Source organism: Dama dama, chromosome 5 (genome assembly GCF_033118175.1).
Source record: "Dama dama isolate Ldn47 chromosome 5, ASM3311817v1, whole genome shotgun sequence".
Taxonomy (NCBI): Eukaryota; Metazoa; Chordata; class Mammalia; order Artiodactyla; family Cervidae; genus Dama; species Dama dama.
Window position 1 is genome coordinate 3952974 of NC_083685.1, and position 13508 is coordinate 3966481.

Consider the following 13508-nt stretch of genomic DNA (forward strand, 5'->3'; position numbering starts at 1 on the left):
AGACAGTCATGGACAATGTGGCCTCTGCCCTCGGAGCTTCCGACAGCTGGAGGATAAATCTCTTAGAGATGCACAACCCTGGACAGTCTCCATGTCTCAGTCAAAGGACTGGGGAACCTTCTGGGTTTCCCTCATCACCTGGCAGAGTGGTGGGGCACCCCTCACTGATCAGATGTTTAAAATCCCAAGGAGCACCCATACTGCCTCACGGGCATCAGCGTTCCCCTTCTCCCCCTCAGGACCCAGGGGATGCGGGATCTTGGGCAAGGCCTCTTGTGTCCTCGTGACCTCAGCCTTGAGAAGGGAGGTAGGCAGGGCTGGGGGCCCTCAGCCCTTCCCTGTATTGAAGGCACACCCGCCTCCTCTTGAATATGGACACTTGTTGCAAAAAAGCCATGAGCCTCCCACCCCAAAAAAGTGACTGACATATTTACTAGACTAAGTTCCTGACTGCCAGCCGGCAGGGCTGGGTAAGGGTGATCTTAGCAGGACCGTAGGTGCAGGGTTTCTTCATTAGTGAGAGGGGGAGACCGAGGGCTGGAGAGGAGGGTGCCTGCAGGGAGCACACCCATTGTTTTATTAGTATTTGCCGAGTATTAGTACTCGGATTAGTACTCTTTCCCCCTGAAGTCCCCCTGTCCCTGGAGAGGCCTGGGAGCACTGAGGGGGTTCTACAGGCACCCAGGCTGGACACCCACACCTTGGGAGGCCAGCCTCATTCCCTCCCAGCCTCCTCTCCCTGGCAGGGGACCTCTGACACACCCTGCTTTCCCCACCTGCTCCCCACCCCACCCCCCAGAACTGTCCAGAGCCAAGCATGGGACCTCAGTTAATCCCAATTATGTAACGTGCAATCCAATGGTTGGCCAAGGAGGAGGCGCCCTGGAGCCACGCCCAGGAGTGGGGGCAAAAGACCTGGCTTGGTCAGGGCCAGAGAGCAGGCTCGGCCTCTGACTGGAGCGGCCCCCGCCCCTCCAGCCTCACCCAGCACCATGAGCGGCCGAGTGGGAGACCTGAGTCCCAAGCAGGCAGAGACCCTGGCCAAGGTGAGCTGAGGAAAGGGGCAAGGGCTGAGGGGCTGAGGGGCTGAGGGAGCATGGTGGCCGGAACCCTCCCCCTCTGCTGGGCTCAGCACGTCCTTGACACTGTCTCTGGGCCGTCACGTCACCCGGGGTCAGGTCCTACGGTGCCCGGGGACGTCCGCCCTGCCCAGGGCAGTGGTGGGGGAAACAGCACTGTTTGCAGACAGTGGGGCAGGTGCCAGACCTGGAGAACTTTATCTGACCTGCCACCTCCCCACCTCCCCGTGGGTGGGAGCCAAAGATGCTGAGCTCTGCCCACAGACTCTGTTCCCATTCACTCCCCGGGACCCTGGGAGATGACCTGTCTGTAAGAGCTAAGAGTCGGGGCCGAGTGTGTATGTCATCCCCACGGTCATTGGGGAAGAGGACGCATAACCGCTAACCATGTTTTCACAGAAAATGGGATGGAAAAAAAAGAAGCTTTGGGGGGCTAACGAATGAAAAGAGCAAAGAATACATTCACATCTCAACCCAGCGACCCACCAACCCACCCATCTAGCTTTTCCTTCATTCCTCCTCCCATCCCGCCCCACCCAATGATCTATCTCTCCTCTGTCCATTCACGCCCGCATCTCTCCTGTCCATTCATTGGTTTCCTCTTCCTTTTTTCCCACCCATTGATTTATCCACCAATCCTTTCTTCTTTCTATTTACTCACCCATCTAGCCTTCCTTCCATTCACCTTCCCATCCCTCCATCCACCCATCTTCCATCACCGCAGGCCAGACTGCACTGGAGAGAAGGAAAGAAATTGAAAAAAAAAAGAAATGTATCACCGAGTCTAAGCTCAAGGCTCTGTGTGAACACCTCTTCAACCAGCATCTCTCTTCCCAGTTCCGAGAAAATGTCCAGGACGTGTTGCCCGCCCTGCCCAACCCGGATGACTATTTCCTTCTGCGCTGGCTCCGAGGTGAGGGCGGATGTGGGGGAGGTCAGGGCGAGGGGCAGCAGGAGGGACCTGGTACCAACTGCTCCAGAAGGACCCATGGCTCGCAGGATCCGATCACATCATCTTGCTTCACGTTCAGGTCCTAGAGAGGGGAAGGGACAGGAAAGGAAGTCCCCTCTAAGGACCCCGGTGCCCTCCATAGCCCCGCCACCTGCTCAGGGCCAGGACAAGATGACTGCAAGGCAGCCTCTTTCGCACCTCACCCCTTCCTTCCATCTTCCCACAGCTCGGAATTTTGACCTTCAGAAATCAGAGGCCATGCTCCGCAAGGTGAGACCTATCCTCCTCTGAAACTTTGGTGAGGGCCTTTGTCGGGGGCAGTTCCCGCCTCCAGGCTCTACCTCCATCCCCCTCCTCCATCCCCTCCTTACCACTCATCTCCCTTTCAGTACATGGAGTTCCGGAAGACCATGGACATTGACCACATACTTGAATGGCAGCCCCCTGAGGTGAGCCAGCAGCACCCCCCACGCTCCCAGTCTCTGACAGACGTACCATCCAGCCGCCTCGGCATCACTGGGGACCGTGAGTAGAGGGCAGCAAGCCTGAGAGGCCTGTGGAACCCCCGGGAAACTGCAGCCAGATCTCCTGTAATAATTATGAATATCTCCTATTAAGATCCAAGCTTGAGTTAAGACTGTACCTGCATGAACTCATTTAATCCTCACAAACGCCTGAGGTGGATCCAGTACCCATTGTACGCATGAGGACACTGAGGCTCAGCAGTGCTTACGTAGCCACCCGGAGTCCCACAGCCCCTAGGTGGAGCCGGGATTTGAGCTCAAGTCTCCAAACACAGGCTCTTCAGCAGCAGTTAGCTTGCAGCTCTGAGCCCTTACCCTCTGGAGCCTTGCTCAAAGCATCCTGTCTAGGTGGGGAAGAAACTTGGCCCACGGAGGAGTCAGGGAGAACAGGCCCAGTGTGGTGCCTTAGTTAAACAACAGTCCTAGTTTCATTTGCGGAGCACAAGCTCTGAGTCAGGCAGGCTGCTATGCCAATGTGATCTTGAGGACTTTCCCCAACAGAGGAGGGGGGGAATGGGGCTCAGAGAGGTGGCGTCACTTGTTCAAGGGTGCACAGCAGGGAAGCAGCTGCATCTGTTTTTTGAACCAGGTCTGCTCACCTTTAGTATCCATGTTTTTCATCACTAAGCCCAACCCCTCTCCATGGAAAGGGGCATGGGAGACTTTGGGGGCAGAACTCAGGAGCCCAGAGGCCTCCGGCGGGCCTGGCTGAGTCCCGCCTTTGCCCTGTACCTGCCGTGAGCAAGGCCCTCCCCTGCAAGCCCCGCAGCTTTCTCGCCTGGACAGTGGGGCCGCCCTCCAGGGAAGGGAAGGTGCTTGGACCAGGGTGTGTGCAGGCTCAGACTGACCACGGCAGCCTGGCTTGGGTCTCTGTACTCAGTCGCTCACTTGTGTCTGTCTCTTTGCGACCCCGTGGACTGCAGCACACCAGGCTCCTCTGTCCATGGGGTTCCCCAGGCAAGAATACTGGAGTGGTTTAGCCATGCCCTCCTCCAGGGGATCTTCCCAGTCCAGGGATCAAACCCGGGTCTCCTGCGTTGCAGGCAGATTCTTTTCCGTCTTTTCCACCAGGGAAGCCCAAGGCGGTCTCTGGGAGGTTGCACACTGCCCAGTTCCACGTGTCTGTCCTCACGCAGGTGATCCAGAAGTACATGCCTGGGGGCCTGTGCGGCTATGACCGAGACGGCTGCCCCGTGTGGTACGACATCATCGGGCCGCTGGACCCCAAGGGCCTGCTCTTCTCGGTCACCAAGCAGGACCTGCTCAAGACCAAGATGAGGGACTGTGAGCGCATCCTGCATGAGTGTGACCTCCAGACGGAGCGGGTGAGGCTGCCCGGGCCCGCGGTCCCAGGGACACACCTGCACCCTCAGCGCCACCGTCAGAGGGCTCTGGGCTCACACCCCAGCTCCGACACTTCCCAGCTGTGCCGCCTTGGAAAGTCACCTCACCCCTCTCTGAGCCTGTCTCCTCACCTCCAAAACTGACACAATGATAATGGTTGCAGAGATGAAGTTAGATAATACGAGTATGTGGCCGGCACCTGGGGCCTCTCAGCAATGCTAGCCACTATGATCCCCCCTGAGTCTTTGCCCTTGCTCTTCCTTCTGTTGGGATAATCCAACCCCCAGCACACACACGTTTCCCCCCCAAACCACCACTGGCTCTGTCCTATCCATCTTTCAAGACTCAGACAGTCACCTTCTCTGAGGCCCCCATCTGGGTTAACATGCATCCCCACACCTTCTGTGCTGTCTAGTCGTGGCTCTCAGCTCAGGACTGTGGTGACCCGGTTGCTGGTCAGTCTCCCCAACCAGACTGTGAACTCTTTAAGGACAGGAACACTGGATTATTGAGCTATATGACATACTCTCAGTGACTGGCTCAAAATAGGTGCTTAATAAATATTAGCTGGACAAACGGAGGGATGAATGGATAAATGAACGGCCGTATGAAGGGATAGATGGGTGAATTGGTGAATAGGTGGGTCAGTTAATGGATGAGTGGGCGGGCGGGTGGAGGGTGGATGGACGATGAATGGGTGATGGACAGTGGATGGACGGGTGGTAAATGCAGTCACTGTTTTGTCCTCTCATTCCTCTGGGGACAGAGCAGGGAGCTGGGAGAAGCCCTGGGGGGTCACATGCTGAGGCACCATCCCCCAGGTTCTGAGCCTGCACCCTGATCCTTGCTCTTGTGCTTGCAGCTGGGGAGGAAGATTGAGACCATTGTGATGATATTCGACTGCGAGGGGCTGGGGCTGAAGCACTTCTGGAAACCCCTGGTAGAAGTGTACCAGGAGGTGAGCAAAGGCCCCGGGCGCCCCTGCTTGCTTTAACCACCAGCTTGCCCATCTGTGACCTGGCTGCTCGCTCAGAGCCGGGATCTAGTAAGAGGTGGCGGCCTTTCCTGGACCCCACCACTGCAGCCCGGGCCCCATCACTGTGTTTCCCGAAGACCACATACTGACCCCACAGGGGCCGGCTTCCAACAAACCCTCCCCTGCCCTGCCACCTCCGCTCTGTGACGTGGGCAAGTCACTCTATCCGTCCACGCTGCGTTGTCCTCACCTACAAAACGGGGGTACTGGTTGTCTGCACTCCAAAGGGACCTAGCCACACTTCTGTGAGTTGAAACATAAACGGCACACACCGTGCTTGGCAAACGTGCGTGTATTCTCACTCACTCCATCGTGACCAACTCTCTGTGACCCCATGGACTGTAGCCCGCCAGGCTCCTCAGTCCTTGGGATTCTCTAGACAAGAATACTGGAATGGGTTGCCATTTCCTACTCCAGGGGACCTCCTCCACCCAGGGATCGAGCCTGCATCCCCTGCATCTGCTGCATAGGCAGACAAATTCTTTACCGCCGTACCACCTGTGAAGCCCCAGTAGTGAACATTCAATGGGCAGTGCCATCATTATCACTGTACTGCTGTTGCTATAAGGTTTGTTCTAAAGATGGTTAATATTATGTAATTATCATGAGAGTGTGCTCACAACAGTCTGTGGAGAGGTTTCCTCCAGGGACCATGGACGTGATGGAAAGAGGGGAAACCCTCCGCAGCCTTCTGAAGGCTGCAAAGGACGGGGATAGGAGAAGAGGAGGTGTGGGCTCTGACGGGGTCTTCCTTGGTTCCGCAGTTCTTCAGCCTCCTTGAAGAGAATTACCCAGAGACCCTGAAGTTCATGCTCATTGTGAAAGGTGTGTGGCAGGTGACTGCACCCTCTGTGCTCCGGCCCCTTATCTGAACTCTGAGGACAGTAATAGTGCCTTCTTTCCTGGAAGCAGACAGGCAGGTTGGTTGCTTGGCTGCATGCAAATCAGAGTGCCTGGAACAGAGTAAGTGCTCCATAAACAGCAAATTCTATGGTTGGTTTTCCTGCGAAAGGCAGCTCCAACCCCAGCTTGTCCAGGAATCCCCCCTCACCTCGCCTGCCCACGTCTGTCTGTCCCTCCTCAAACTGCCTCTGCCATTGGCAGCCCGTGCAGCCCAGTCTGGCCTTTGCTGCCTACTGCCCTCTGAGCCTGCAGTTATCTTTATGTATTCATCCTGCTGTCCTTGAGTTGTCTACTCCTTAAAGGCAAAGCCTTTGATTCTTCACTTCTCTTGTATCCCTCACAGGCCTGGGGCCAGGTGGGAACTCAATAGTATTTGGGTACTTGTTGTTTGGGTGGGTGGATTGATGGAAAGATGGCTGTATGTTGATGGTTGACTGGTTGATTCATTGCTTGGTTTGTTGTCTGTTTAACCAGCCAGTTGGTTAGCTGACTAGTTGACTGTCTGGTGGTTGATTGCATATCTGATTGGCTGATTGGATAGTTGTTAGTTTGGTAGATTGAGTGAGTGACTAGTTAGCATTTTGGTTGGCTATGAGGGTGAGTGTCTAGTTGGCAGACTGGTTAGTTGGTTTGACTGGATTGTGGATGGTGGACTGCTGGTTGGTTATTTGAATGGTTGACTGACTAGAAAAGGCAGTTGGTTGGGCAGTTAGCTGGTTGTTTAACTGACTGATTGGTTTTCTGCTTGACTGATATGTCAGTTGGTTTTGTAGGGTTTGGTTATTTGGTAGGGTGGCTAGTTGATTGGTAGGCTGGTTGATGGGTTGGTGAGTATTGGTTGGCTGTCTATTGGCTGGTCTGCTGGCTGTTTGGTACATTGGATGATGGGATGGTTGGGTAGTTGGCTGCTTGTTGTCTTCGTTGGTTGGATGGTTTATCAGGTGCAGGGCATTGAGATTTGCCAAGGTAATTCATGATTCCTCCACGCTGTTGGCTCTGACTGTTATGGAGAGAGTGGCCTGATGGAATTATTTTTTCCCCATTATACTTGCTTATGTCTCTCCAGCTACAAAACTGTTCCCTGTGGGATACAACCTCATGAAGCCCTTCTTGAGTGAGGACACTCGCAGGAAAATTGTAGTGTTGGGAAGTAAGTAGTTCCAGCTCCATCCCCTGAACTCTATTCATGAACTTTGGAGTAAGTTGGCCCCTCACCCCCATCCAGAGGTCCACACATCACCTAGAGTCAGAGGCTCCTCCCTCTCAAAGGTGTAGCGGGTCTTACACTATGGAGTCTGTCCAGTTACCTCTGTCTTACTCCCCGCCATACCTCTTTGATGACAAGGCCTTCACAGCTTCCTCCTTATCAGTTTCAGTTTGGTTGCTGGTCAACCTCTGGGCTACGGGCCTCAGTTTCTTTATATTAACCTTCCATGGCCATGTAGGGGGGATAGCTTGGATTGGTTATAGGGGTGGGGCCACGTGACACCTGAGCATCCAGAACACAGAGCTTTGCACAGGGCGTGAAGAACAGTAATGGGCTTTATGATTGTGATGATGAAGCAGCAGAGAGGGGGAGGTCCTTTCAAAGACCCCAGGCTGCCCCTCTTCCACCCAGAGGTCTGACTTGGGTGGGCCATTTGCACATTGCAAGGCCCCCAACATGGTCCTTGACCTCATTGGGGTTTAAAGTCTCCTTAAGGCAATTAGACAACATTAATCTTGACTACTCATCACTGGGAGACCATCAGAAATGGACAAACCAATCAGCCAGGGAAAACATGTTTCCATAGCAACACAACGCCGGAAGACTCTTCTACAACCCAAGGCCTGAAAGGCTGGGGGATCAGCCTTGGCAGCTCAGCTCCTATAGGGCTTCCCCCACCCACCAAGCTCAGGCCCTTCTGGTAGGAATAGGGGGTGCTGACGGGACCCCTCCATGCTAAATAGTCACCCTTCAACCCCTCTGCCCACAGGCAACTGGAAGGAAGGATTGCTAAAACTCATTAGTCCTGAGCAACTGCCTGCCCAGTTTGGGGGGACCCTGACCGACCCAGATGGGAACCCCAAATGTTTAACCAAGGTATGAAGAGCCCCAGAACAGGGGAGGGTAGAGGAGTCAAGCTGGGTTCCTTTCTCATCCACTCATTCATTCCACCAGTGTCTATGGAGAGACACCTGTGAGCCAGGTATTGAGTTAGTCCCAGCCCTGCCCTAACAGCTCTCGGCAGCTGTTCAGACAAATGAGAATTGGAAGAATTTTGACCCAGAGGGATGCGCTGGGAGAGGAATTTCCCGGAAGAGGCCCTGACTGAGGCTGGTGGGACACAGAAGTCTTCCTGGGGGGTGGGGAAGGACAGGATGAGCAGAATACTTCCAGAAGCTGGGGAAACATCTTGGACAGGAGACGCAGCCTGAATGATGCAATCGCTGGGAGCGGGGAGCAAGCCCATCCTGCTCTGTGTCCACAGATCAACTACGGCGGGGAGATCCCCAAGTCCATGTACGTGCGGGACCAGGTGAAGACTCAGTACGAGCACTCGGCGCAGATCAGCCGCGGCTCCTCCCACCAGGTGGAATACGAGATCCTGTTCCCAGGCTGTGTCCTCAGGTGGGCCTCAGGCCACCGCCCACACCCCAGCTGGACCCTCGCCCCTCGGGGGTCTCTCAGGCTCGGCAGCAACCCGTGCTCCTTCCCCTCCCCCCAACACAGGTGGCAGTTCGCGTCGGATGGGGGTGACATCGGCTTCGGGGTTTTCCTGAAGACCAAGATGGGGGAGCGGCAGCGGGCCGCAGAGATGACGGAGGTGCTGGCCAGCCAGCGCTACAACGCCCACATGGTGCCCGAGGATGGGAGCCTCACCTGCCTGGAAGCCGGCGTCTGTAAGTCTGCCCTGGTCGGGCCCCAGCTCTGGAAGGATGGAGCCACCTGTGCCACGGTTTAGAGGAAGACACGGAGAGGCTGTGACCCCCTCTCCCAGGGAATGCAGCCTAGATCAGTGCCATTCATCCACAGAGTCATTCATTCCGTCCACACTCAAGCGCACCCTCGGTGTGCGGGGAGCCAGAGACAGACAGGCCTTGAAGGGGTTGAGAGCATCGCAGGTCACAGGCAAGAGACAATAGGGGAGATGACTTTCCCCAGGATGAAACTGAGGCTCTGAGAAGTAAATCAACTTGTCCAGAGTCACACAGCTGAATGTGGCACCAGAGTTGTAGCTCAGCCTGGTGGTAGCAGCATAACCCTGGGCAAAAGTCCTGAAAGTCTTACCAACCTGGAGCCTTGGTTTGCTCACCTGTGGAGCAGAGGTCACAACTCCTACCTCTCAGGGTGCTTGCAGGGAGGCAGGAGGCATGTGCAGGCCTAGCCCAGCACCCCACTTCATCCAAGGGGGCTGGTAGGCCTCTGACATTCCCAGCTGCCCCCTGAGGACACCCCATCATGTGACTGTCCAGGTGTGGAGACAATGGGATGCAGTGGCCATTGTTCTTGTTGCCAGTTGGTGCAACTAAAGCCAGGCTGGGCACGTGCCAGGGGGAGGTCAGGGTCTGTTTACAGCCTCTGCTCAGGAGGGGCAGTTCCCATGGGGAAGAGAACAAGAGTGGGGGGAGCTTGGCCCCACTTGGCAAACACAAGAGGTGGGAACACGACCTGTTCTCCCCCATGGCTGGGGCAGGGCGCCGGGAGGATGGAGTCGGGCCCAACTACCCATCTTTCAATCTGTCCCCCCAGACGTCCTGCGCTTTGACAACACCTATAGCTTTGTCCACGCCAAGAAGGTCAGCTTCACAGTGGAGGTGCTGCTCCCGGATGAGGGCATGCAGAAATACGACAAAGAGCTCACCCCTGACTAGGCAGCTCCCTCACTTCCCAGAGACCCTGACCCTTTGCTTTCTGTCTCTATATCCTTCTCCCCACCTCCCTCCAAAAGTTGCTCAGTAGTCCTTTTGACTCTGACATTAGTCAGAAGAGAAAGGGCTGCCTTGGGGAAAACACATGTGCTGTGGTCAGATCAGGAAAAATAGGGGAGGCACCACTTCAGAGGATGTTGAGGTTGCAGAAGAGGAAGAAGCAAGGGTAGAAACAAGAGGTGGATGTCCCTGCAACCCGAGAAATAGAAAAATGAATCTTCTAGCCTTTGTTCTCACTCTTGAGGCATTTGTGAGCTTGAATTTCTTCCCCACGGGTTATCAGCAACTTGGGTCAGAGATGTATCTAAATTCTTTTTACTTCTACCTCTTATATAAGTAAATGCTCAACTAATGTGAAGTTGAATGGAGGTAGGGAACAAATGGGTGTGCAAGATAAAAAGAAGTCTACAAGGGGAGATTTCAGCACCTCGGACAGGGGCTGTGGCGGGGTGTGGTCTCTCCTGAGACTCACGTGACCCAGCCCCCAGATTTCTGGCAGTGGCTGCCCCCTGGGGTAGGTAGGAGCTGTCTATAGAAGGCTTTGTCTGGCTCAAGACACACAGCTTTCCCAACCCCTCACCTTGGAACCTTACCCTTACCACCTCCCCTTGGAACTCACAGCTCATGTTTCAAGAAATTAAAGGCACTTCCTTAAAAGCAAAGGAAGTCACATCTGGCTCTAGCTGCTGCCTGGCAACAATAAAAAAAAATCACAGCCGTCATTCACTGAGTTCTCTCGATGTACCATAGACGGTGCCAAGTGCTTTATGAGTTTAGCTCATTTCACTCTCACGCCTGCCGTGGGGTTACATATCACGGTCACATATGCAGAAGGAAACTAAGGCTCAGAAAGGTGAAGTCACTCTTCCAACACTACACAGCATCCTAGACTCAGGTGTTTGTTTTTTTTAACTCCAAAGACATTGCTCTTAATTGCTGCATAATACCACCACCTAAGACTCTACTTTTACAGAGAAGAAGGAATATCTTAGATTGTCCAGCGGAAACGTCTTGGATTTCACCCTCTCCAATCCCAGTTTGTGGGCAGAGGAGGATTATGCCCATTGAGCAGTTGGAACAATGGAGACCCCCGATGCTGATTAAGCAGGTCATCCAAGGAAACTCACAGCAGAGCAGGCAGGGCTTGTGCTTCAAAGCCCAGCATCCAGTCCACAGCTCACATGGCCGCTGAGAAGTGGCCTCTTGCCCCCCACCATGACCCTGGGTGACGCGGGGAGACACCACGGCCCCAGGAGCTTCCTGCTCCGGAAGTTTCTGCCCCATGGAGCTTCCTGCTTGAGCCCCAGGTCCTGCTACATGTCTTGACAGGAGGAGAGGAGTTCCACAGAGAACATGGGTGGGTGGGGACCGAAGGACTTGAGGTTCCTTGGGAATGAGCTAAGAGCCCAGCCTGCTGGGGCAAGCCCCGCCATGGTCAGAAGAGGCCTGAGTCCGAGACCATTCACGCTAAGCGCAGCAGCAGCTAGTACTTTTCACCTGCACTTAGGGATGCATTTTATAGATCAGAAACAGCGCTGGCCTCGTTTCCTTCAGCCCATGGGTGGCAGAAATAGGACTGGAGCCAAAGCCTCCCACCCTCCCACCACTAATTCCCGTTACTGCAGCGACTTGCCAGAATGGGACAAGACCGCCAACTCTCTGAACAGGGGGCTGGGGAGAGGGGTGGATAGGAAGGAGGAAGAGAAGAAAGGGTTGTCATATTTAGAAGAAAAAAAGCAATACTTGGGACATGCTATTTATCTGAAACTAAAATTTAACTGGGTGTCCTATATTTTATCTGGCCACCCTACAAATAAGGGATGGAGAGGTAGGCAGAGAAGAGGTGGATGGATCCATGCTCTTGGAAGATGGTGGCAGCGCGTGCAGGTGGGGCAAGGATGTGGTGGGGGAGGATGGCTCGGCATCGGGTCTCACCCTTGCCCCCTGAGGGAAAGGTCCCACCCCTAGGCTGCAGCGGGGGTGCAGAGGAAGCAGGGGTGGACCGTTTCCACCCTTGGGGCTGAGGCTGCTGTGAGCTGTGCTGTTGGATTATCTGCATCTGTCCCAGCTCCTCGACTGCAGTTCACAGACCCCACTGTGGACAGAGGTGGGGACTTGCTACCAGGAGGCAGGAGCAGGGGTAGCACAGAGAGCCTAGGCTAGGGCTGCAGCCAAGAGCCAAAAGGTGCCCCTTGGCATCTGCCGACGCCCAGCCGTGGCAAACCCACAGCCACAGCTGACGAGCAGGACCCCTCCTGCACCCTGCCTCCAGGCGCCGAGTCTCGCTCAGGGCCAGGCGCTTTGTTCTCAGCGTCCAGGCGGTGACATGGGGAGGGAAAGAGACCCCGCTTAGCCTTGGCCAGTGGGCCCCCCAGTCTAGCAGTGGCCAGTGAGCAGCATAGCAGCAGGAAGGCGGAGGCCTGCAGGCTGCCCAGTGTGTGTGAAGGGGGAGACCCAGACTTTGCGGAGAAGCAAGACCTGAGCAACCCACAGAAGCCTCCTGGGGGCAGCCATAATGAGAAGAGACATTGCCCCCCTCCCCAGCCTCCTTACATTGGCCCAGAGGAGGCTGAGGAAGGAACGCGCCTCACCTGGAGCCCACACGGGACCCCAGGGCCCAGCCAAGCTGGGCCAGGCTGAGCGCATCCACGTTCCCCCACCCCGGGCGCCCCCATCCACCTGCCTGCAATGCCTCCTGATTTTAGGAAAGGCTCTGAAGCTTCTCACTCACGTGGGATTTAGTGAGAGTTAACTGCTGACGGAAGGCTCACCGCACGTGGACTTCAGCTTCTCATCTGTAGGATGATAACGGTAGCACCAGGTACCGAAAAGGCCGTGACAGAGTTTCCATAACAGTGCCTGGCATGCAGTAAGCGCTCCAGCCGTGTTCTCCGTGGGTGTCGTTTGATGATTCTTGTCCAAAGAGGGAGCTGCATGATGATGAGGGGGGGAAGGTAGCAGGGAGGGTTCAAGGAGCAGGTACCATTAAAGATGGACCCCGAAGGCTGAGAACAGAGGGATGTGGGGGTGGGGAGGGCATTCCCAGCAGGCGGCATGACCTGGGCAAAGCCTGAGACTGGAGGGGTCGGGGGAGGCAAGGTCAGAGGTGCAGGGTGTGTCATGGTGAGAGATGAGGCTGCCTCGGCAGGGAGGCTCTGAAATCTGGGCTGGGATGTTCAGACTGGGTCCCGGGGACTTCCAGGAGTCGTAGAAGATACCAAGACACAGAAAGGACTTGAGGAGACTCAGTAACAAGCAGGGTCAGATCAGAAGAATGCTCCTTTACACACTGGGGCTTTAAGGAGTGCCTAAGACTTTTTCGTATAAAAAAACCATGGCGATCACCCTCAGATGCACATCTTCGAATCACCATCCAATTATTTCCTCTGGGTAAATTCTTAGGACTGGAGTCCCTGAACTGTATAATTGGCATACTTGCTCTCTAAATTACTCATCTGATGACACAGTCACCAATTGTTTGTCCTTGAAGTGGATGTGTCTTGCCCATTATAGTCATAATAGTGATTAAATAGCCCCCTTGGTGAGACCCACTCTGGCCGAATTTGCAAGCCATTTCTCCTGTAACCCTCTCAGCAGCTTCAGAGGGTCGTTACGGAGTATTGTACAGTGAGGGAACCAAGACTCAAGGGGGTTAGGTAACTTGCCTAAAGTCACACAGCCTGTGAGTCAGCTCTACGTCTGAGTCTGTAGAGAGCCACGGGCTGGAAGGCAGTAGGAAAGGGGGATGGGGGAGGTGG

At 55.0% G+C, this 13508-nt stretch overlaps 1 protein-coding gene across 1 annotated transcript; it reads left to right on the plus strand.

The window, feature by feature from the left end:
• Window positions 1–992: 992 nt before the first annotated feature.
• Window positions 993–9693, plus strand: LOC133057988 (SEC14-like protein 3). The gene is made up of 12 exons (XM_061145084.1): window positions 993–1046; window positions 1917–1992; window positions 2258–2301; window positions 2421–2480; window positions 3692–3880; window positions 4762–4857; window positions 5700–5760; window positions 6905–6988; window positions 7815–7921; window positions 8310–8449; window positions 8552–8721; window positions 9572–9693. Exons 1-12 carry the CDS (start codon window positions 993–995, stop codon window positions 9691–9693), a joined length of 1203 nt encoding a protein of 400 aa, XP_061001067.1.
• The last annotated feature ends 3815 nt before the right edge of the window (window positions 9694–13508 follow it).

Coding starts and splice junctions, on each gene's coding strand:
- LOC133057988 (XM_061145084.1), top strand. CDS start 993: ATGAGCGGCCGAGTGGGAGACCTGAGTCCCAAGCAGGCAGAGACCCTG. Junction 6,989..7,814: donor GAAAATTGTAGTGTTGGGAA/GTAAGTAGTTCC, acceptor CTCTGCCCACAG/GCAACTGGAAGGAAGGATTG. Junction 7,922..8,309: donor ACCCCAAATGTTTAACCAAG/GTATGAAGAGCC, acceptor CTGTGTCCACAG/ATCAACTACGGCGGGGAGAT.